Source organism: Mastigoproctus giganteus, chromosome 9, assembly GCF_048544385.1.
Source record: "Mastigoproctus giganteus isolate SK-2022 chromosome 9, ASM4854438v1, whole genome shotgun sequence".
NCBI classification, from domain to species: Eukaryota; Metazoa; Arthropoda; class Arachnida; order Uropygi; family Thelyphonidae; genus Mastigoproctus; species Mastigoproctus giganteus.
Window position 1 is genome coordinate 100,116,736 of NC_143583.1, and position 24,100 is coordinate 100,140,835.

Consider the following 24,100-nt stretch of genomic DNA (forward strand, 5'->3'; position numbering starts at 1 on the left):
TGGTGACGTAGTTTAGTCATCGCACAGCACTGTCGAATCCAATCTCTGAGAGCCTTAGCAGTTTTAGGAATTAAGTTATTTCCAGAGGCTGTAACCATTCCACTAATTGTGCGAAGAATATTTTATATTATTCTTTGAGATTAAATGTATTGAAGTATATATTCATTTATAAAGCATGTATAACCATAGCTAAATTTTATGTCATATCTGTTTATTTTCACTTCTTCTGTAAGGGAAAGAAAACACGAAATTTATGAAAATTTTAAGGGGAGGCATAAGGTATAAAAGTTTGGGTACCTCTGTTATAGTAGACTCTATAACATTCTGTTTTTATTAAAGTGTCCATATTATTTATCTACTGTTGCTATTAGTGTTATTATTATTATTATTTATATTCCATCTATCGTAATATAGCATTTTAAAAAGATCTTGTCATCTACTCTTACCTGTATTTTTGATTAAATTGTTAAATTGCAATTCTATATCAGTTTATGATTGTATAATGCACTATATGTATATCCATTGGTGAGCTATAGTGGGCTCGTGAGAGCCCATTGTTATTTTTTTTTTGAAAATTTGCATGCCTATTGTTGAATCGATCATTTATTTTACAAATTAAATCCTGAATTCAATTACTGAGTATCCTAATATTATTAAATGCTTCCCTATAAAATAATATAATAAAATGCAGCACCTAGGGATGGGGCCCCAGCTGCAGCATTTTAAGGGCATACTCACCAGTTATGTATTTTAAAATTACTTTATTTTTAATTTAATTACAGTTGGACCTCTGTTTAATGAATTTCTTTATAGGGAATTTTTTTGAATTCCTCTTAGTAATTACATCAAGACTGTAGTCAAGTCACAAAGGACGTTAGGCAGGCGAAGGCAGATTACGAGAAATCTTTGGCAAAGGCAGATTACGAGAAATCTTTGGCAAAGAATGCTAAGAAAAAACAGCAAGGGTTTCTTTACTTATATAAACTCTAAAAGGAAGGGAATGAATCTGATTGGTCCACTTGATATCGATGGTTTGACTGTTGATGATCCTGCTCAGATAGCAAACAAACTGAATGAGTATTTTGCATCTACATTCACACATGAGGAGTTATTAAGGTTTGAAAATGCCAGAAGGTTATAAAATTGTAGCAGGGTGCTTAATGATTTTGTAATAACTGAGAGCAAAGTGGAGAAGAAATTGTTGAAGTTAAACATAAGAAAGGCGCCTGGGGTGGATTGGATCTATCCAGTTATATTAAAGGAAGCGGCAAAGGAAGTAAGCAAACCCTAGCCACAATTATGAGAGCATCCTTGGACTTGGGAGAGGTCCCCATAGACTGGAGATGTGCAAATGTATTCCCAATTCACAAAGGGGGATCGAAGTGTGACTCGAGTAATTACAGACTAGTTAGTTTAACTTCTGTTCCGGGTAAAATAATGGAGTCACTGGTTCAAGACGCATTGCAAGATCATCTAGACAAGACTGCAGCGATAATTCAGACACAGCATGGGTTTGTTAAGGGAAAGTCTTGTCTGACAAATTTGATTGGATATTATGATGTGGTTACAAAGGAACTGGATGCAAAAAATAATTTTGGTATCATATACTTGGATTTCAGGAAAGCTTTTGACACTGTTGCACATGGAAGACTACTGTACAAATTGTAGCAGAATGGTATTAAGGGTAAGTTGCTACAATGGATAAAAGGATGGTTGAATGGGAGAAGACAGAGGGTGGTAATCAATGAGTGCTGCTCTTCGTGGACTAATGTTATTAGTGGAGTCCCACAGGGTTCTGTGTTGGGCCCACTGTTGTTTTGTATATTTATCAATGATATTCATGAAGATATATCAGACTTAGTATCAAATTTTTCAGATGTTACAAAGTTTAGCAGGGTTGTTAATGACAGTAATGGTAGTGTGCTATTGCAACAGGATCTAAAAAATTTGGGCAGATGGGCTGAGAAGTGGCAACTGAAGTTTAACATTGACAAATGCAAAGTACTGCATTTGGGTAGAAGTAACCCCAGAGAAATGCAGACAGGCTGCTAGGGCAGGTCATGGGATTTTGTCAGTGATATACAGAAATTTTGCTAGCAGGGAAAAGGAGGTGATTGTCCCTCTGTATAAGGAAATGGTAAAGCCACACCTTGAGTACTATGTACAAGTCTTGAGGCCTCATTTTAGGAAGGATGTAGATTTGCTTGAGCGTGTACAGAGAAGGGCAACAAGATTGGTGAGGGGAATGAAGGGATCCTCTTACCAAGAGAGGCTTAAGTTCTGCAAATTGCAGCAGCTGGTGACTAGTCACCTGCGAGGTGATCTGATTGAGGTGTATAGGGCCTTGAATGGGTTGAGTATGCTGAATTCTGATGGGATTCTTCCACTTGTTCAGATTACAAACCTAAGGGGACATAAATTCAAATTGAGGAAAGACAGATGTAGAATAGATGTGTGGAAATTTGCCTTTAGCCAGCGGGTAGTTAATTGCTGGAACAAACTTCCATCTGTCGTTGTGGAAGCTGATAGGTTAAATAAATTTAAGGAGGAACTGGACAAACATTTAGAGGGAATTGTTTTGTAAATTTTTTTTTTTTTTTTTTTTTTTTTTTGTGGTTGATGCTGCATAAGCTTACTTGCTTTTTGTATCACATGCCACTACTACTACAACATTTAAAATAGTTTCTGTAGAATAAAGAAAATTTGCATATAATGAACAGATTATGGGAATAATGTGTACAAAGTACACATTATTCCCAACTGTGACCGTTAGGCAATTAGCGTGAATTAAAGGTTAAAGGGATTACCGTCAGGGGAGGCTCATTGGTAGGCACTGTGGAACTGCAGCACCCCCAGCTTTTTAAGTCTACATATACAGTCAACAGAGTTATATGTAATTTTGTGAAGAACAATGCAATGCATTGAATATTTTTATTAACAGGTCCCTCATATAGTATACTCATCCTCTATTTCCAACAAACAAAAAAAATAAAAATTAAAAAATAATTGCTTTATTTAATGCAAGTATTAAACAGAGTCCGAGCCATCCAGGCCCAACCATAGCCCAAGGCTTTTGGTTCATGGGAAAACAACTATTTCCAATAATCATTTCAATAATAAATGAATAAAAACACAAAATAGTTTTCAACTTTGAAGTTTAATCGTAGACGGGACTGTGTGCTAGACAGTTCCACATTTTGCTTCCAGTGGTTGAGTCAATGCCTGGTCAGTGGGTTGCCAATATGCATTTTTTAGAGGTTACAAAGCAAATAAAAGGGTGACTACTGAGGCACATATCCCATGATTGAAAGAGAAAAACTTCCTATGAAATTAAAAGTTTTCTATAGCAGACATGATCTACACAATTATTACAAATTGACTTGCTGAAATTTATCTCAGAAAATAATCTAGTCAAAGTTCTTGGTCGAACTTACAGAAATCAAAAATGCTTTTGGCCATTCCTATGACTACTTCAGAGCTCGAACGCTGCCATTTGACATTAAAACGAATAAAAACATTTTTAAGGAATACTGAATCAGGAAAGGCTAAATGCTGAAGCAATGCTTTCAATAGAGAAAAGCTTGATCAACAGTGCACCAAACTTGAGAATGAAAAAGTTGTTAATCTATTTTCAACAAATAAAAATTGAAGAATTTATTTTATTTTTAAATAAAATTTCAAGATACCTCAAGTCTGTTAATGGTGACTATCCAGTTAATGTTTTGTAGTATTTTTAACTTGCTTATTATTATTACTATCTGTCTACATGTCTTATAACCAAGGCAATTTAATGTAACTTTAAGAAGCTGCACCCCCATATATCAGAGTCACGAGCCGCCACTGATTACCTTTCTGCATCATTAGTGGTGCCTGTAAAACCTATGCATTATTAGTCGTGCTAGTCAATATGCTTTCCATAGCCAGTCAGAAGATTAAGGTGTATTCCTGACACGGATAATAGCCTCTGGCCATCTGTGTTGTAGTTCCCCTTTACTCCGGCAAGCAGTTATCTGTTTTTCTGAGAAGTGAGTGATCCACGCCTTTCAGTAAATTTCTCCTGTCTATGTTTACATGGTCACAGTTACTGAATATCTGAGTGATTCTGACATTTTGGATAGTATTCAAAGAACTAGTGACAGTAGTGATGTTGGGGGGGGGGATAATTAAGGCAACTAAGATATTAAATAAACTTTCCAAAAATGAAATGTCGGCAGGTTTTGAAACTGCATCGAGGCCTTCACTGTGAAGAAAATGTTTCAAAATATAATTGCATGCATGCAGTAATAATTAAAAAAAAAAAAAAAAAAAAACTATACCCTATATTACCAATCTCCAAAAAACCAGCATGAGTTAAGGATGATTGCTAAAGAACTTGATGTGGAAACTATAATGATCAGTCATGTGTTCGGGCCACGATGAGCAGCTTGTAGCTTGCGGATGACAATTGCGCTTTGGAGGAATTATCTTGCTTTATGCAAACGTTTTAAATCAGAAGTTAAATATTCGGGATTATTAAACCAACTTTTAAATCTGGAATTTCTTAACAATTTAGCGCTCAATGCAGGAACTCTCTTACCTTTCAGAAGCTATACAAAGTCGCAGCATCAATATAGTAAAAGCAGATAAATTAATTATTTGAACTGTCAATGCTATTGTTAATTTGAAAAATTCTGAAGGAATTATGAAGTTAAAATTAAGAGCATGTCGAAGTTGAAAGAATTTGAAGGAATCAAAATCGAAAGCAAGAATGCAATAATTTAAGAAATTACCTCTTGACAAGTTATTAAACTGCATTGCTTTATCCCTAAAGGATTGGTTTTAATGCAGCAGATTAATTTTAAATTAAATAAGGAAAATAATGATATCATTGACAATGAGGAATTGAAAGAAATTTTAAACATATGCTACTCAGAAATGTCGAATATGGAAGAACTTTTTAGTCTCCATGGAAAGAGGGCGAAATTTAAATTTTCTTACTCTACCACTCATTTTTCTTACTCATTTTCTTTCACTTGGTTGATTGACGACTGTTTTGGGAAACAGCTGATTTCAGATATTTCTATAGAAAGTAATTGAGGGTTGAGTTCATAATAGCTAATCAATTTTACTATGATATTCTGCACATATTCCCCTGATGTTCTCTCTGACTGCATGGGCACAATGGGGAGGTGCTTTGAGAGATTATCATCATCATTCAAGTAATGGTAATTATACCTTTGAACTTTTCTGCTTTCGGGCCTGTCTTCCAAGTTTTTGATAAGTTTAGTTTTCTTCTGATTTTTATTTTATATTTTTTCAAAATTTTCAATATGCAGATGTGTGTTTTTTTTTTTTTTTTTTCAATTATTAACCTACTGAATTTAATGATTTATTCTCTTAAAAGCTGATGTTGAATGGCTTTTCAAATAGCCAATACATAGAACTTTTTTCCCTCCCTTCATGAAACTAACATTTTATTCTTGGTTTCAAGAGGGCAGTAAAAAATCATTAGTTTTGGATGATAGTATGGTTCTCCGAATACAATTATATTTAAGTTATATAATGTAAATGTAATCATAGACAGCTTACAATCCACCAATTCTCTGTTTTACATTCAGAAGACTTTTGACTGCCATAAGTAAATATGCTATGGTTTCCAAATTTGTGACTAAGCTCATAGAGTAACAAATTTTTTTGTTTCTTTTATTTCATTCGTTTGGATCGACACAATTATTTTTTGCAGCTAATGCAGTTACTTTTTTTTTTTTTTTTTTCAATAAACACTTACAGTAAAGTTTGCTAGTAAGTTGGCAGTGTTGTATTCCTGAATAGTTCATCATCCCACAAGTTGTCTCCATATTTGTTGCTTATTGGCTTTTAATAACTGTAATTGACAGATAAGTTTACCTTTACTAATTTGTTGATGGAGAGGGTAGTGCTTCGGCTTGTATTTTGAGACTTCTGACTAGCAGCAACATGAATTCAGGATATTGCCATCCAATCATTTATTTTATTTGGAAATAAATATTTATTGATATTAGTTTTCTTCCAAGATAAGAGAGTTAATGGGAATTCCATTTGATAAAGCAGAAAAACTAAGATTGTTCTTGGGAAGGTCAAGATAGTGAAAAGAGTACAAAGATGTGGGTTAGACAGTAGGGTAGACTTTTAGATGAGTATTCAAACCCAGTTTTCTTGTGGCAAAGATTGGTTTTTGCAATCTTTGTTGCTACAAGAAGACTCAGTTAGAGTATTAGTATTATCCATATAGTTCAAGGAAGCTCCAATCTTTTATGCACTAGCCAAAAAAAAAAAAAAATTGTGTGTGTGCGCGCGCTGAGCATGCATAGTTAAGTGAAACTTTTTTAGGCGAACATTTATCGTTTGACCGAGGATTCTATATTGACTGTATGAATGCCGCAGGTCACAAAGCTGCATGGAGCCTCAGAGATGTGGGACATTCCGTTACCAAAATATAGTTTTGGCTCCCATCTGAAAACTGCATGGAGCACTCCTAAAGAAGTTTCACTTCAATAAAATAAACTATGTTATTCTCTCCTCAGTGAACCTATGAAATTTCCTGCACTGTCAGATTCAACCACCTATAGAGGCAAGGAAACTTATTGTAGTAGTTAACAGTTTGCTGACTAAGAGAAAACTTCCTACAATTCTGTCTAAATCCTTTCCTTCATAATTTGAATTTAAATGTCCTAGTCATGGAATAATTTAACAGTAAAAATCTTAAATGTTAAGGGAAACACAGCACAGAACTGTGCTGTTGTTCCCTCAGAATTGTTTCTGTCTAAATGACTCAATATTGCACTCTTGATCATTGCCTCCATGATTTTCTCACCAATGAAGTCACACTGACCAGTCATTTGTTATCAACTTCACTTTTAGAACTGTCTTAATCTATCGGTGAAAAATAGGCACTTCTGTCAAAGAGAGTTTCTCCCAAATCTAGAGATGCCCTCATAATTAATCTTAATGGTTCAGTGCACTCACTTGCTGCCTCCTTCAAATTACTTGGTGTATGCCATGAATTGCTTCTTATCAAAAGAAGCCTGAGCACAAGAGCATTTGCTGAGTCTGAATTTATATTTGCTAGCATAGAATCTGTTTAGAGTGAGTTAGTTGGCAGCAAAGGTATAATGAATGTGGGAGTAATCTATAGACCAGAAGATTATGAAGAGTATGATGAGAGTATTTACATGCAAATGGAATGAGCAAGCAAGTGCGAATGTCTTATGGGCAAATTCAATCCGCCCAAGATTGGTTGGAATAATGGAAGGAAACTCACCTTGTGGAAAAATTTTTCTAAACAAACTAGATGATTATTATTTGTATTATCATGTCAGAGATAATACTAGGGTTGAGAATATTTTTGACCTCTTCATTACTCACGAATTAGAAGACATCACAAGGCTTAAAATACAAGAACAATTGGTATGTAGTAATTACATAGTTTTCGGTTGGAAGGTGAAGAAAGATATTGCAGTAGTTAAAGGTAAAGGCACTGGTTTTAATTTCAGAAGAGGGGACTTTGACAGTTTAAGGTGCTATAAGGCATCTATTAATTGGGTGGATCGCAGAGTGATGGCGAATACACTTGAATTATGGAGTACCTATGAAAAAATGTTTTTCTTTGCATCCTTTGCCAAGGATTTCTTGTAATCTGCCTTTGCTTGCTTAACCTCCTTTGTGACGTAATTGCAGACTAGCTTATATCTGCCATAGGCTTCTGCATCTCCTCATAATTTATATGCATTTACACTCATTCACTCAATCACACATGCTCATACTCGCTCAAGCACACACGCTCATACTCAATCTCATACTTCCATTCATTGTTACATTTGTACAGATGATTCTTTAATCATCTCTACTAAAGTAATGTGTATTTCATGTTCCCAGTCTCATTCATGCCTTCATTTACTCTCTTTTACTAAAATCACTTTCATTCTCTCTCTCTCTCTCTCTCTCTCTTTCTTTCTTGCTTGCCTGCTGGGTCACTCTCTTTTACCATAACTTCACATTTTCAGCCTTTCACAAAAATTAATTTCGCTCAGTCACATTCATTCAGTGCCCAGCACATTCATTCACTCTCTCACATTCTTTCATTTATTTATTTCATTCATCCTTCTTTCATTCTGCATTGCATCCCCTAACTTACTAATGTCTTTCAGCTAAGTTGTTGCTGTGGCTACCTGTACATCTCCCTCTCCTTTATGTTTTCTTAATAGGTATGTAGAATTCTTTAGAAGAATTCTATATACCTATTAAGGTATGTAGAAGTTATGTTATAAATCAACAGGGATTACCTTTATTTTATATATAGGAAGCTTCTTTTCCAACTCTTCTAGTCCAACTCGCTAATAATTCTTGAGGATGGTGATATCTATTTTGTAAAGCAGGTGGGACATCTTCCCCACTGTCAGAACCGTAGTGTTCAGACCGTGCGGTCTCAACAATGAGCGCTCATGACTGCTGTCTACAAACACCATACTTCTGGCACCATGGAAACCATTACTTGGATTGGCATAAAATTAGATTTTGAGGTGTAAACTGTTTAATAAATATGGACCGATTATTTCTTTCAGTCCTATAGCTGGACTTTAGAGTTTAATTTAGGGGTCTAATAAAATTGGATATGGGGGGGGGGTTATTCTCTACATATCTATTGGATATGGGAGGGGGTTATTCTCTACATATCTATTGTAGAGAATAACCCCCCCCCATATCCAATTTTATTAGACCCCTAAATTAAACTCTAAAGTCCAGCTATAGGACTGAAAGAAATAATCGGTCCATATTTATTAAACAGTTTAGACCTCAAAATCTAATTTTATGCCAATCCAAGTAATGGTTTCCATGCTGCCAGAAGTATGGTGTTTGTAGACAGCAGCCATGAGCGCTCATTGTTAAGACTGCACGGTCTGAACACTACGGTTCTGACAGTGGGAAAGATGTCCCACCTGCTTTACAAAATAGATATTGCCATCCTCAAGAATTATTAGCGAGTTGGACTAGGAGAGTTGGAAAAGAAGCTTCTATATCTAAAATAAAGGTAATCCCTGTTGATTTATAATATAATAGAATATAGGAATTATTGAGCATTTAATAGCTCTCAATTATCAAAAGTAGAAGTTATGGTAAAAGGGTTTTACTTACCCTATACAAGGCAGGGTAAGTCTTGGGGGGGAACCCCAGTCAATCCGGTTTAGTCAAAATCTGGTGTCTGTCAGGGTGCTGGGTACAGCCACCCTATCAGTTTTTAAATGTCATTATCTGGGCATTTTAGCTATTGCTTTTTGCTGGATTGTCCTTTGGATATTTATTGGCATTTCGAATATCTTTTGTGTGAAATTTGTGAAAACTTTATATTTGTCCTTTTCTGTTATTGTACCTTGGTGAGGGGGCCAATTTCTGCTATCAACTGAATTCTAGGGTTATATTTAGCCCCAGGGGCTCACATCTGGTGAGTATTGGCTTGGCACACCCAGGGTCCTGAGCTGGATATCATCATTCTTCTCTTTCTTGGTGATTCCCTTATATTTCTCTCTCTCTCAGGGTTACTTTTTTTTTTTTTTTTTTGCCTTGTGCAGCATAAGCTTCAGGCTTTCTTGCACCATATGGCTAATAATAATAATATTAGCATTAGTAGAGGCATATGATGCAAGAAAGCAAGCTTATGCAGCATCAGCCAAAAAAAAAAAAAAAAACACCCTTCCACTTCACCCCTCCGTTCGTTCGAAATACCTGTCCAGCTGAGCCTTAAATTTATTTAGGCTATCAACTTCCACAACAATGGATGGAAGTCTGTTCCACCAACCAACTACCCACTGGCTAAAGGCAAATTTCCACACATCTATCCTACATCTGTCTTTCCTCAGTTTGAATTTATGCCCTCTCAGGTGTTTATTCTGAGCAAGAGGCAGTATCCCATCAGCATTGAGCATGCTCAAACCATTCAAGGCTTTGTACACCTTTCAGATTACCTCACCAGTGCCTAGTCTCCAGACACTGTAATTTGCAAAACTTAAGCCCTTTCTTCGTAAGAGCAACCCTTCGTTCCGTTCACTAACCTTGTTGCCCTTCTCTGTACTCGTTCCAGCAGCTCTACATTCTTCTTGAAATGAGGCCCCCAGACCTGTACACAGTACTCAAGGTGCGGCCTGACCATTGCCTTATACAAGGGAATAATCACCTCCCTATTCCTGCTAGAAAAATTCCTGTATATCATTGATAACACACCATGAACTACTCTTGCAGCCCGTCTGCACTGCTCAGAGAACTTCGTATCCGCCTGCACAATTACCCCCAAGTCCTTTCCATTCTCCACTTTATAATATCATAAATTGTACATTCATAGAGAATGTGTAATTCTCTATGAAGTCTTCATTCTTGCCATAGGTACAGTTTGGATCATCAATCAGCCCTAGGGAAGTTACTTTCACCTTTAGGGATCTGTGACTTGTCAGTATAAATGTGAAAAGTCCAGGGGCATACCACTTTTGATGGCTTTGGACTAACCATTGCCACCAGCGGGAGAAACCTTTTGGTACTTGGTCTATTTCTTTCCCTTTGTCTATTTGTGTGTGTTTGTTGGGGATGCAGTCAGTGATCTGATTTTAATTCTATTTCTTTTGCTGGAGTCCAGGTCCAGACCTTGTGTCGTCATTCTCACAAAAAAATCTGGTGTGCAATTTCATCCAGTTTAGTTCCAAAAATGTGAACTGTAGTGTCTAAATCCTGTTCCTTGTCCTCAGATTCTGATGCAATTTTTTCCTTATTTTTCATTCTTTTTTTTTTTTTTTTTTGTCCTGCAACTTGTTATTCAGTGATTTTTGTGACATAATAGCATATAAATTGGGAAGCATAGTCTCTAACAAAATTTAATTCACAAAAAGATTCATATTTTTTACCAAGTTATCACAGATAAAGCAAGCACATGATGGGGAGGGGGGTTGGAAATGTCTGGTGGTTATGAATCGTATGTTTCGTTATCAAAAACTATATAAATCTTATCTAAATAAATAGCTCTGCATTATTGAACACTCAGTTTTACAAAAATCTACGAGGATGTCTCTCCTCTTTCATTGAGTTTTAGCAAGATAATGAGCACGGCTGCTAAACTTTGCAACAAAGAAAAACTATGTTGTAACAATGGCAGCGATTATGAGCCAGGCCCATGTTACCATGTAGCTGTTTGAAACACTCAAATTCAAGAAAAAAACTCAACAAAAAGAAATAAAATAGCTCTTGCTTGGATACACTTACCTTGCTGCATTTAATGATCTCCAAGTCCATCATATTTTAACCAAAGCTGTGGAATCGATAGTAGCAAGTTGGACAGTTGTTGATGGTCTCCTACTGTTATTTACAATGATATGGAGCCTCCTAATATGCATCTTCACTTGTTGGTATCCAAATTTTAACAGTTAAGGACAGACAGGATGGTGGGGGTTATGTATGCTCTTAGCTAAGAAGCACACAAAATCTAAGGTGGTGAATCCAGTTGACATGGGTTGCCAGTGCAAGGTTGAGTCAGTTTTGTGTGGCATGAGCACTGGAAGAACAAAAATGATAGTAGGAGTGTGTTACAGGCCTAATGGCTGTGTAAGTGCAGCGAACAGCTGTACAGAGAAATAGAGTGAGCCAGTAAATCAGAATGTCTTATAATGGAGGATTTTAACCTTCCAGAGATTGACTGGAACTTGTGGGTTGGTCACTTAAATGCTAGCAAGACCTTTGTAGATTTATTGAATGGCAAAAAGCAAGAGCAATATTCTTGATCCGTCTATCAGCAGTGATTAGTATTTGGTATTAATAGTGGCAAATGATGCAAGAAAAGCAAGCTTATACAGTATCACCCAAAAAAAAAAAAAAAAAAAAGTCCTGTTTCACCTATCCAACCCCTCCAATAGCTTGTCTAGTGAGCTAGTTCCAGCAACCAACCACCCATTGGCTGGAAACAAACTTTTGAACATCTATTCTGCAACCATCCTTCCTCAGTTTGAATTTATTCCACCCGATATGTGTAGTCTAAGCAAGAGGAAGAATTCCATCAGCATTGGCTTCCTCAAGCCATTCAAAGCCTTAAATACCTCAATCAGATAACTTTGCTGGTGCCTAGTCTCCAGACATTGCAATTTGCAGAACTGAAGCCTTTGTTTCACTCACCAATCTTGGTGCCCCTCAATGGTTAGGCAACATCAACAAGATGTTGCCTAACCATTGCCTTATACAATGGTATAATCACCTCCTTCTAGCAGAGCTAAGGAGATGATTATCCTCTTGTATAAGGCAATGGTCAAGCCACACCTTGAGTACTGTATACAGGTCTAGAGGCCTCATTTTAGAACAAGATTAGTGAATGGAACAAAGGGTTGCACTTATGAAGAAAGGCTTAAGTTTTGCAAATTGTAGTGTCTGGAGACTAGGCACCTGCAAGGTGATCTGATTGAGGTGTATAAGGCCTTGAATGGTTTGAGCAAGCTCAGTGCTGATGGGATTCTTCCTCTTGCCCAGATTAATTGCATGAGGGGACAAATTCAAATTGAGGAAAGACAGTTGTAGAATAGATGTGCAGAAATTTGCCTTTAGCCAGCAGGTGGTTGATTTCTGGAACAAACTTCCATCTGTTGTTGTAGAAGTGGACAGCTTAAGTAAATTCAAGGTAGATCTAGACAAACATTTGGAGTGAATGGATGGGTGAAATGGGAATCTTTTTTTTTTTTTTTTTTTGGCTGATGCTGTATAAGCTTGCTTTCTTATATCATATGCCATGTTATATGTTATCCCTGCTGATGTTATGCTAATGTTATCCCTGCTAGCAAAATTCCTATATATCATTGACAAAACCCCATAAGCTGTTTTGGTAACCTGTCTGCACTTCTTCAGATTGCAGAATTATCCCCAGGTCATTTTCATTTTTCCACTACCCTGGTACTGCACAGTTGATATATTACTCCGGAATTACTGCTACCCATATGCAATACCTTGCATTTGTCAATGTTAAACTTCAGTTGCCATTTCTTAGCTCATCTACCTAATTTTGCAGCAGCACACTTTCATTACTGTCATTAGCCAACCTTTGTATTATGTGTTATACAAAGGTAACATGTGGTGTTATTAGCCAATAACTGAGATGTCTAGATGCAAAACTTGCTCCTCGACGTGGGCACCTGTACGTGGTGAGGGGACCTCCCAGTGATGCTGCTGGTTTTCCAGATTAGCATCACTGGGATCTAACGCCCATACCTTGGTTCCAGGGTTACATCATGGAATCTGGCGTGTGCAGCCGTGCACTGCGACCCATGGATTTCGGAAAGGGGGATCCTGGTGGTTGAGGGGCCCAGCCTTAATACACCACTTTGGCCCCTGCTTCGACAAGACGGGAGGTCCCGGACCGGCCTGACTGGGATCAATCAGCGGGTGGTTTTTTACTGCTAGGGTCAACTCCGTTCCAATAAGTCTCCCTCCCATTGGTCCTGGGACGGGATAAAGACTTATTGGTAACCTGGGTATGGTGCTCCTAAGCGAACTGGGCATCCCATTCGTGTACGCAGTACCTGCTAGTTCACGAGTGGGCGTCCCCTCGTTGGGCTCCCTGGTGGGTGAGGTACTTAGGCATCAGACACTTTCTCTTTACTCTTATGAGTAATTTAAATCTTTAAAACCCCTCTGGGGCCTCTACGAGGTCCCTACCTGAAATTGATGAAGATAATATATCATCAAAAAAGAAACACCGAACAGAAGCTGCACTACCTCCTGTACCTCGATTCCTTATCATACATTCTACCGGTGAAAAGGAAATAGGTAAAATGTCACCCTTCTTCATTCAGAAGGGTCTTGAAGGGCTGACAGGGTCCCCGAAGTCGATAAAACGACTTAGATCGGGTGACCTTTTAGTAGAAACTCCCTCAGTGCAACATTCAGAATTGCTTCTCCAAGCAACATCTCTTGGGGGCATTCCAATTAAGACATTACCACACAGGACAGTGAATACATCGCGTTGCGTAATTGCTGAGTGGGATCTCCTTGAAACATCTGAAGAGGAGATATGCACCGAACTGAGAGATCGAGGAGTAACAGCCGTTAAGAGGATATTTATACATAAGGAGGGAAAACTAGTCCCAACTATGGTTCTTATCCTTACATTTAACACACCTAAACCGCCTACTTTCATCAAGGCTGGTTATCTGAACTGTCCTGTAAGGCTGTACATTCCAAACACGTTGTGATGCTTCAGATGCCAAAAATATGGCCACTCTCAGATGTCATGTCGTGGATCACCTGCTTGTGCCCACTGTGGAGCAAAAGAACATGACACAAAGGAATGTTCTGCCTCGAAACCGCATGCTTGAATTGTGGCAGTGAACACCCTGCATATTCAAGAGCATGCCAAAGACGAAAAACAAATTCAAAAAATCAAGACGGAACAGAACATCCCATATGTGGAAGCAAAGAAACAGGTAACACCAGTAAACAGTGGAAAATCTTATGCACAAGCAGTTTTAAGGAAGGTTTCAAATTCGACACAAACTGATATTTCAATACTGCCACGTGATTCTTTTGCACCCCAAGCTAGATACTTGTTGACACAAGCACATCAAGATAAAGCAGTCGCTACTCCCATTTCAATACCACCCAAGGAAGTAGCACCTAAAGGAAAATCACCTCCAACTAAAACCCCGCCTGTTATTAGTGAGGTACAGGAGGAAATGGAGGTAAATGAAGAAGCTGAAAGTGTGGAAGAATCTATTCTGGATCTTCAACCGGAGGAAGAAATGGATATTGGGTGCCCTCAATTTCCCAAAGGCAGAATAAAACCCAAAGCAGGCCAATCAAAACCCGCATCACTTCGGAAGCCAGTCAACGGTTCCACTAATTCCAAGTAATAATGGCTAAATTACTGCAATGGAATTGTCGTGGATTCCGAAGAAATATGGAGGATGTCAAAATGCTAATGCGCAAATACGAACCTGTTTGCTTTTGCTTGCAGGAAACAAGGCAAATGATGACCCCATCTTGCGAAATTTTGCTGTTGTTCGTAAAGACAGAAATGGGGATGGCCCGGCCCATGGAGCAGTCGCAATCCTTGTGGGCAACCATACCCCTTTTTCACAAGTTCAATTGAACACTAACTTAGAAGCAGTAGCCATTCGTTTAGCAATAGGGTCTTTACTTACAATATGTTCTATATATTTGCCTCCTGGGACACACATTTCCCAGGTAGATCTCGACGATCTTATTATGCAATTGCCCTCTCCTTTTTTACTTCTTGGACACTTTAATGGACATAGTACCCTGTGGGGTAGTGCTGAAACTAACGAACGAGGTAGTATTGTTGAACGTTTTCTCGACAATAATGGCCTTTCATTACTAAATATGGGAATAAACACCTATTTCCATATGCCTACCCGTACTTTCTCTGCTATCGATCTTTCCATCTGTTCGCCTTCTCTACAACCTTTGCTTTCCTGGGAAGTGGAACAGAATCCTTATGGAAGCGATCATTTCCCCGTAATATCTACCATAGTGGATGGACAACCTTGTCATCCATTTAGAACTCCATGTTGGAAGTACGATCAAGCAGACTGGAGTAAATTTTCACTGCTCACTGAATTTGATCCTGTACAAATTCAACAGGAGTCAATTGATGAAGCAGTGAAGTATATCACAGATTGTATTATCTATGCAGTGGAAATTGCAGTTCCAAAAACATCCCGATTTCCACGTTATCCAAAACCATGGTGGAACCAAGACTATAAAGAAGCAAGGAAGTCACAAAATTGGGCATGGGGAAAATTTCGACGTCACCCCACCACCGAACATCTTATAGCCTTTAAACGTGCCCGTGCCAAAGCACGATTTACACGCCGACAGAGCCAAAAGGAATGCTGGGTCAAGTTTACATCCTCAATTAACCTGATGACCAGTGCTAAAGCCGTCTGGGATAAAATTAGGAAAATGAAGGGCAAATATACATCACTTCCCTCATCAGTGTTAGAACACAATGGGCATACATTAGCCGAGCCAATTGATATTGCCAACGCTCTAGGAGAGTTTTTCTCCAGCATATCTACTGAGACTTCGTATACTGCAGAGTTCCTATTATTAAAGAAGAAAATGGAGAAGCAAAAACTGAACTTTTCTTCAAGCAAGTCCAGCCTTATAACCTGCCTTTCAGTAGAGTGGAATTAACTATTGCGCTTGCTACCTCAAAGGTCAGCGCTGCAGGACCAGATGATATTCAGTATGAGATGATCAAACACCTTTCATCTCACTTTCTAGGGTTGTTGTTATATCTGTACAACCGAATTTATTTGGAGGATCAGTTTCCTAATTCTTGCCTAAGGGCAATCGTTCTCACATTCCCAAAGCCAGGAAAGGACCCTAAAATTCCTAACAACCATCGGCGTATTGCTCTGACCAGTTGCTTATGTAAACTTTTGGAAAAAATGGTGAATGCCCACCTTATATATTACCTTGAGGCAAATGACCATTTGAACAAGATTCAGTGTGGCTTCTGAAGAAATCGGTCCACTTTGGACCATTTAATTCGACTGGAAACAGCGATTCGCGATGCATTTGTAAAGCATGAGCACTTGGTGTCAGTTTTCTTTGACATGGAGAAAGCTTATGACACAACCTGGAGGTATAGGGTTTTAAAAGACCTCCATTTATTTGGTCTTAGAGGTCATCTTCCTGTTTTTGTTAAGAATTTTTTTATCAAAACGACTCTTCCAGGTTCGTGTTAGATCCAGTGTGTCCCGCCTTTTTTGTCAAGAGGAAGGAGTCCCCCAAGGGTCTGTCCTCAGTGTTACGCTGTTTGCAGTCAAAATTAATTCCATTACAAAACAGCTTCCTCCTTCAGTAAATAGTGCTTTGTATGTAGATGATTTTAGTACTTTTTGTCACTCCTGCAGCATGAGAGTAATTGAACGACAATTGCAACAAGCAATCAACCATCATATTTCCTCGACATTAGCCAATGGGTTTAGATTTTCTGCTCAAAAGACCGTTTGTGTGGATTTCTGCTGCAAACGGAATCTACATCCTGACCCGGAACTCAAACTTGGACAGGATCCAGTTCCTGTGGTAGCAGAAACAAAATTTTTACGACTCATCTTTGATCAAAAGCTAACGTTCCTCCACCATATCCGTCAGCTCAGAGCAAAATGTACGAAATGTTTGAACATGCACAGTGCTATCTCCTCCAACTATTGGGAGCAGACAGAAGCACATTATTACATCTGTATCGAGCACTTGTCTGCTCTAAACTTGATTATGGTTCCCAAGCCTATTCTTCAGCTAGAACTTCTGCACTCCGATGGCTTGATCCAATACACCATAGAGCCATACGGATTGCCACAGGGGCATTTCGTACTTCGCCTGTACAAAGTTTATACGTTGAAGCCAATGAACCACCACCGATGCTTCGACGTCAGCAATTGTCGTTACAATATGCCATAAAAATAAAATCCCTGCCTGACCATCCTACGTGGACATCTGTTTATATGCCACTATGGGAAAATCTATATAATACACTTAAAACTGCCAGTCGACCCTTTGGTATTAGGATTCAAGAGCTGGTTCGTGATATTAACTTTACATTGGATAATATATCCATGTTAGCCAAGCAATCAGTTCTTCCCTGGAATATGCAATTTCCGACTTGTGATTTAAGTCTTAGGAGCTGGCTGAAAGTTGATACATTGCTAGGTATATATCGGAAGCTCTTTGCACCGCACCGCGCCGAAAACCCAGAATTCTTGCCGCTAAATACAGATGGATTGAAGTCCGAAGAATTTGCTGGGTCTGCTGGTATTTTCCCAACCAAAACAATCTGCAATCGTATTCCGTATGAATGCAGCATATACACTGCAGAACTGCATGCAATAGAACTAGCCTTGGATCATATAAAATCCCACCACTACCAAAGGTGTATATTATATACTGATTCCCTAAGCGTATTACAGGCCTTATCCAAGGTGAGAAGCACTCACCCAGTATTGTGCCGGGTGCAGCAAACATTACACTCCCTCTTAAAGTTAAACTTCGATATTCGCTTTTGCTGGATCCCTAGCCATGTTGGTATTAGAGGCAATGATTTGGCTGATGCAGCAGCCAAATCAGCAACGTCACAAAGTAGTATTCGATTGTCTGTCCCCTATACAGACTGCAAGCAACTAATTCACAAAAAATTATGCGTATGTTGGCAAGAAGCTTGGAATGGGTGCCCTACCAACAAGCTGAATGAAATTAAGCCTGTAATAATGCATTGGCATTCTTGTCAGTGCAGGGTTCGCTGGGAGGAAGTAGTTCTTGCTCGTCTACGCATAGAACATTCTCACCTGACACATTCGCATTTGCAGAGGCCTGATGATAATCCTGTGTGTAGATATTGTAGCGTATTTTTAACTATTCGTCATATTTTAGTAGAATGTACTTTTTTTAATAATGAACGCCGTTTATGTTTTACCCATTTGTCTGAGCCTTATACCTCAGGCAGATTTTATCGGACGACGACAATGTGTCAGATGTACTTAAGTTTTTACAACTAATTAATCTATATAGTTTTATTTAGATCTCTTCAATATTTAATACATTATAACTGTGTTTATGGCATATGTTATTTTATTGTATATTTTTACATATTTCATATATATTTATATCTTATACCTCTAGACTTGGTGCACTATAGCCTTAGATGCTGATGCGCCATAAAAATCCTAATAACCAACCAACCAACCAAAACTTGCTATGTCCATTTCTTGTGTAAATGAGTTATGAGTACCATGTCAATCTCTGCATAAAATCTATCAAATGTTACTTCAAAAAGCTTAAAAATTCATCAAGCCCAGTATAAATTCTAGTATGAAATTTCAGTTGATATGCAAAATTCTCCAAGTTCAACACTAGGTGAGGTTCAGAATTTGTGAAGTCTTCCATTACGAAAGAAATGGACTTGCTGAGTTTTGTATCTAGACCCCTCAATTAATATTCAATTGGATTAGTCACCCCTTTAGAAATAATGATCCAAGTTTTGTGTTACCGAAACCCACAGCTCATATTTACTGCCTGTCAGTTTAGTCCAGTTAGGTAGGAGTGTTAATGAGCACTTCACTTTTGTAACAGTGAGCATTTGTTAATTAATCTATAATTTTACGTAATTAGCAAAAATATTAGGTGGCATCAGGATTTCCTATAAAATTCTGACCTGAATGTATATTATATATTTTTGTATATTGTATAATGTATAGCATATTGTAGGATAAGGTGACACATTTACAACAGAATATGTAGCATATTAGGATAAGGTTGGCTGCCACTGGATTAAGAGATGCAACTATCAGTGAGACTGCCATACCAAAATTCATCAAGTAAGTGTCCAGTGCCAGAATTTAGATTTTGTACTGCCATTTAAGAAAACACTATAAGTTGAATATTGGTTTTTACTTTAATTGTATACTGAGTTTGAACATTATTTTAATTTAGTCTTAATCCACCACCTATTCTGATTATTTCTGAACTAGCAATTTATGCAGGGTGTTCCATAAGTCTCTCCCTCATAGAAAAATAACTTTTAGTTAAATATGAAAGAAGTATACTGTACATTAGAACTAAAAAAAAAATAATATAAGTGATCATCAAATTTGAAGAAATAACAGTAATTAGTAACTTATAGTGAGTGTGTAATAATTTGGGAATTCAACAAATGTTCAAAGATGGCCTTCCTGTTGTTTATACATGTTGATGATGTGGTTCAAGGTTAAATGAATGTGTGCCAAAATAGTAATGTGATTTTTGCTTAAATAACTTATTTTTTTATTTTTTTATTAAGGTTTTCAGTAATAATTCTATGTGAATGCTCATTGAACATAAACAGAACTTAAGATGACCCCTATAAAAAAAAATAAATAGGGATGTGAGGTTTAGGGAATTTTGACAGTTACTTTAGTTTATTATTCATTATCTGTGATGAACTTCATCTAATCAGCTTTTTACTTGAGGTTGAAATGAAAAGATGCTTAATCCTATTGAAAGTAAAACTGAATAACATTGTTAGTGGTATTTTACTCAGATATGATTCCAACACATCATGTAGCATACTTGCAGATCAATCTGCATATACTGTTCCTTCCAGGAATGCTAATTCCATGAGAGTGTTTTCTATGAATCCCACATCTCAGAACTACTTTTGTCAAGTTTTGTGATGACAAAAGTCAATATGAAGATAATCTTGAGTCCAGTGCATGGTTTTCTGGGTCTTTATTTATTCATTTAGTTCGAAACATATCTCATTGCTGCTTTAGACTTAAGCCATTAACAGAATCAGTGTCATCAGTTATCTCTCTGTAATTCTTATATAGGCAAAATTTGACACATTGGATTGTTTAATGTACAGATGTATTTGCGAGTGTGGTGTCATTTATAGTCTCTTACCAACCATTGTGGATTTGCTGTTTTTTTTGTTTTTGTCACCATTTCAGGATTTTGGTGAACTTTTCTTGACATATCTGTAACACTGCCAGTCTCTTTGCCTTTATAAAGCTCTGCTTACAGAATGTTGATCATGTTATATTTATGGAAATAACTGCAAAATTCTTTAATTAAGATGGAAAAATGTAGAACAATTTTTGCCTTTTCTTAAGGTGTGTGTGACTCTTCCGTATTAGCTGTTAGTTTTGTGTTATGTATTGCTCTACCTAAAGCACAAAAAAAAGTACTAAAGATGCATAAGTTGTGTGTTTAATGAAGCTTAATTTAGGTGACATGCTGTAGATAACATTTAAATTCAGTTAAATATATATGCATGGATAAAATACAATAAGAAATACTTAAATTTATTTTTTATAGTGAAGAATCAGAAGATGATGTAGATCCTGTTACACCTTTCTCTGAGGTAAATCACATTCAAATGTCATTTATTATTTGAAGATAATAAAGTTCTTAACGTGTGTGACCTTAATATAGTACTCTACTTTTTGATAGTAGTAATCATAGTGGGGGGGTTACATATCCCAAAGAGATCCTGCATGCATATGTCTGACATGCTTGGCATGCTGTTGGGAGGTGATGCTGAGCTAAATCCTGGCTTCCTTGCACACTCTCAATAATGTGAGCATTGGAAAGGGCACAGGACATAATTTTGGTTTTGTTTACAGTTCCTTCATAACAGCAGAAATTATAATTATAAACACAACTTAGGTACAGCACTTCAACAATGTTACTTTGATAGTCATGAAAAGAGAGCAGAAGTGCTTCAAAAAGGATTTTAGTTTTTCTATCTGATTATCAAGACAGCTTCCTCATTAGTTATGCATTTAAGTGATGGTAAATACCATCAACTAAGGCAGTTTTACCGGGTCCTGTTTAGATGAAAAGCTTGGTTCAGCAGATTGTCCTTTTTTTCTGAACTCCATTAAATCGAGGGTTTACTATATCAGCAAAGTGAGTCAGTCCTGCATGCAAAAATATCTCTCTTAGGTTGTCAGAAAATTTAGTATTTTGTGATTCAAAATTATGGTGACATTTCATTTCTTTATTCAAGTATTCAGTTTAAAATTCTGTCTCTGAACAACCAACATAGCTTTCCTGTATTTCTGAAATAGCTGTTTTTTTACTGGATATCTTTTAATGTTATTGTCTGAATAACAGGCAATAAAACTGCTGATAAATTGCTCTTGTCAATCCTCTTCACCATTAAAGCTTCTTGATGTAAGAAACAGTGAGTAAAAATTGAGAGGTACTCCTTTGCAGTGAAAGCCAAAAATCCTTTAAAGGCCTAACTGCTACTACATTGGTGCATAAGTGTATATAGTCATGATACGATAATTTCTTTTCAAGAAAATATGAGTTGACTGAGTTGAAAATGTCACTACCAGTAATAGTCTTTTCTGACTTTCTGCAAAACAGGAATTGTTGTGTACAGTCGTAAAAACCTCTGTTACAACCTGGTTTTGTTCCTTCCTTAGCTAAAGAATTGTTAATCAATCCAAACCCTGTTTTGAACAGGAAAGAAGAATTGCCTATTGTCTAAAATTGGCAGAAGGCAGAGGATTGCGATTAATGGATATTCTTCAGATTGGAGTAACATCAGGAGTGGAGTCCCTCAAGGATTGGTTCTTGCACTACTGTTGTTTCTCATTTTCATAAATGACATTGACAAAGGGTTAGAAGGTGTGATGTCAAAATTTACAGACGATGTAGATTGGTAGTCTTTAATGATCAGTGCAATGCAGCGCTCCTTCAGGATGACTTGAACGGACTTTAAAGATGGTCAGAGAAATGCTATGTTTTAATTCTGCCAAATGCAAGGTCTTACACTTGGAGAATAGCAATCCCCAAATAATTTATACACTTGGTTGGGTTGAATGAAAAAAAGTGGAGGAGGAGGAAAGGGATCTGGGAGTTACAATACAGGCAGATATGAAGTTTTCTTAACAGTGCAGACAGGTAGCATGGAGGGCCCATGTTGTCCTATTGATGATTTATCGAATGTTATCCTTTAGAGATAGGGTGGTCATAATCCCACTGTATGAGGCAATTGTAAGATCACATTTGGAATACTGTGTTCAAGTATGTTCAAGGAGACCTCATCTGAAGAGCTTCTTGAAATGGTCCAAAGATGAACAACTTATGGTGAGATTGGCAAAAGGACAACCACATGAGAAAATACTGATTATGCGGGCTACAGAGCTTGGTAACCAGGCACCTCAGAGGTGACCCGATTGAGGTTTATAAGGCTTTGAGAGTGATTAGTAAAATGAATGAAGGTGGAATTCTCACTGTTGTAAACAATTTACTCCCACCACCTGGGTTGATTGCTCTGTCACTCACCCTCTCCTCCTGCCCCCTAACCTGTGTGGCTCCTTCCCCTTTTGCCTGGTGGGTAACCCCACTGCCATCTGTCAACTCTTACCCCAGAGCAGGATGGGCATCCTGACCTGGGGTGGAAGATGACAGATGTTATTCAGACAATAACATTAAAAGATATCCAGTAAAAAAACAGCTATTTCAGAAATACCTTCACTATTGCCTTCCTCTATTTTTCTATCACCTTTATCCACTCCCACTTCCTATCTCCCCACTACCACCTTCTAACTTTCATTTTTTTTTTCTTACTGGGTTCTCCCTGTCTATAGCTTTGGCTACCACTGGGTTTGTCCTGCCAGCGCTTTCATACTCCCTGCTGCCCAGCCTGCCTCCTTGTGGCGCTGGGCAGTAAACTAGAGGTTTCTGTGTGAAAACACAAGTCCCTAGGCTATGAATCTATTGTTAGAATTATGGTGTTGGAGAAATTACATGTGTCTCTGCAGGAAAGGGTGTGTGCAGCTGTTTCGGACTTTTTGATTCCACCATGTTGAGTTTTTTGCTTGTGTTCCAGTATCCTTTTGTTGTATGTTTCTCTGACAGGTTGAATTGCATGAGCATTGGACAAGGTATAAAGGACCTCTAGGGTTAAATAATTGATGTTGGTTCCTGGATAGTTTTTGTTTCAGAAATTGGATTTCTGCATAGAATGTGGGGATGGTCTGGGTTTTTGCTGCTTTGACTATGATTTTGATAATTCTTGAAATGTATGGAATAATGAGGTTGGTCTAATGAAGGTCTGGAACTGTTGTTTAGAGTTTTGTTAATGATGTCTGTGAATGCTGGAGGATACTGATTCACTAAAGCTATTGCTTTTATGGTTGAGATTTCCTGTTCCAGTAATTGTGGTTGGCTGCAAACATTTAGGACTCTGTTGATGTAGGTTCTGATGATAGCTATTTTGGTGGAGGAATGATTTGAGGACTTTTAGTTCAGGATGCATCCTGTGTACATGGGATTCCTATGTATTTTCATCCATAGGCTGTCAGGATTTCTTGAGATGAGAATGTCTAGGAATGGAACTTATCCATTTTTTTCTGTTTCTGTGGTGGTGAAAGCAACTTTCGTGGTTTTGTGGTGAAAGCAGTTGTTGAGGTTTTGGTGGAAGTTGAGTTGGTTTTTTCTTTGATTCCAAATGAGGAGGAGGATGTCTGCATATCTGACCCAGAACTTTGGTTTTATGAGTTGTTGGACCCTAGACCCTGTCAGAACTTCAGTTTTATGAGGTGTTGATTTA

The 24,100-nt window shown here is 37.6% G+C and overlaps 1 protein-coding gene across 1 annotated transcript in view; it reads left to right on the forward strand.

The window, feature by feature from the left end:
- The window catches only part of LOC150080591 (E3 ubiquitin-protein ligase RNF115-like), a 227,649-nt gene that overhangs the window by 40,276 nt on the left and 163,273 nt on the right, over positions 1-24,100 (forward strand). The window contains exon 3 of the mRNA XM_090381020.1: positions 20,848-20,893. Within this exon, the coding sequence (XP_090237146.1) occupies positions 20,848-20,893 (46 nt within the window). The remainder of the gene's footprint in view (positions 1-20,847; positions 20,894-24,100) is intronic.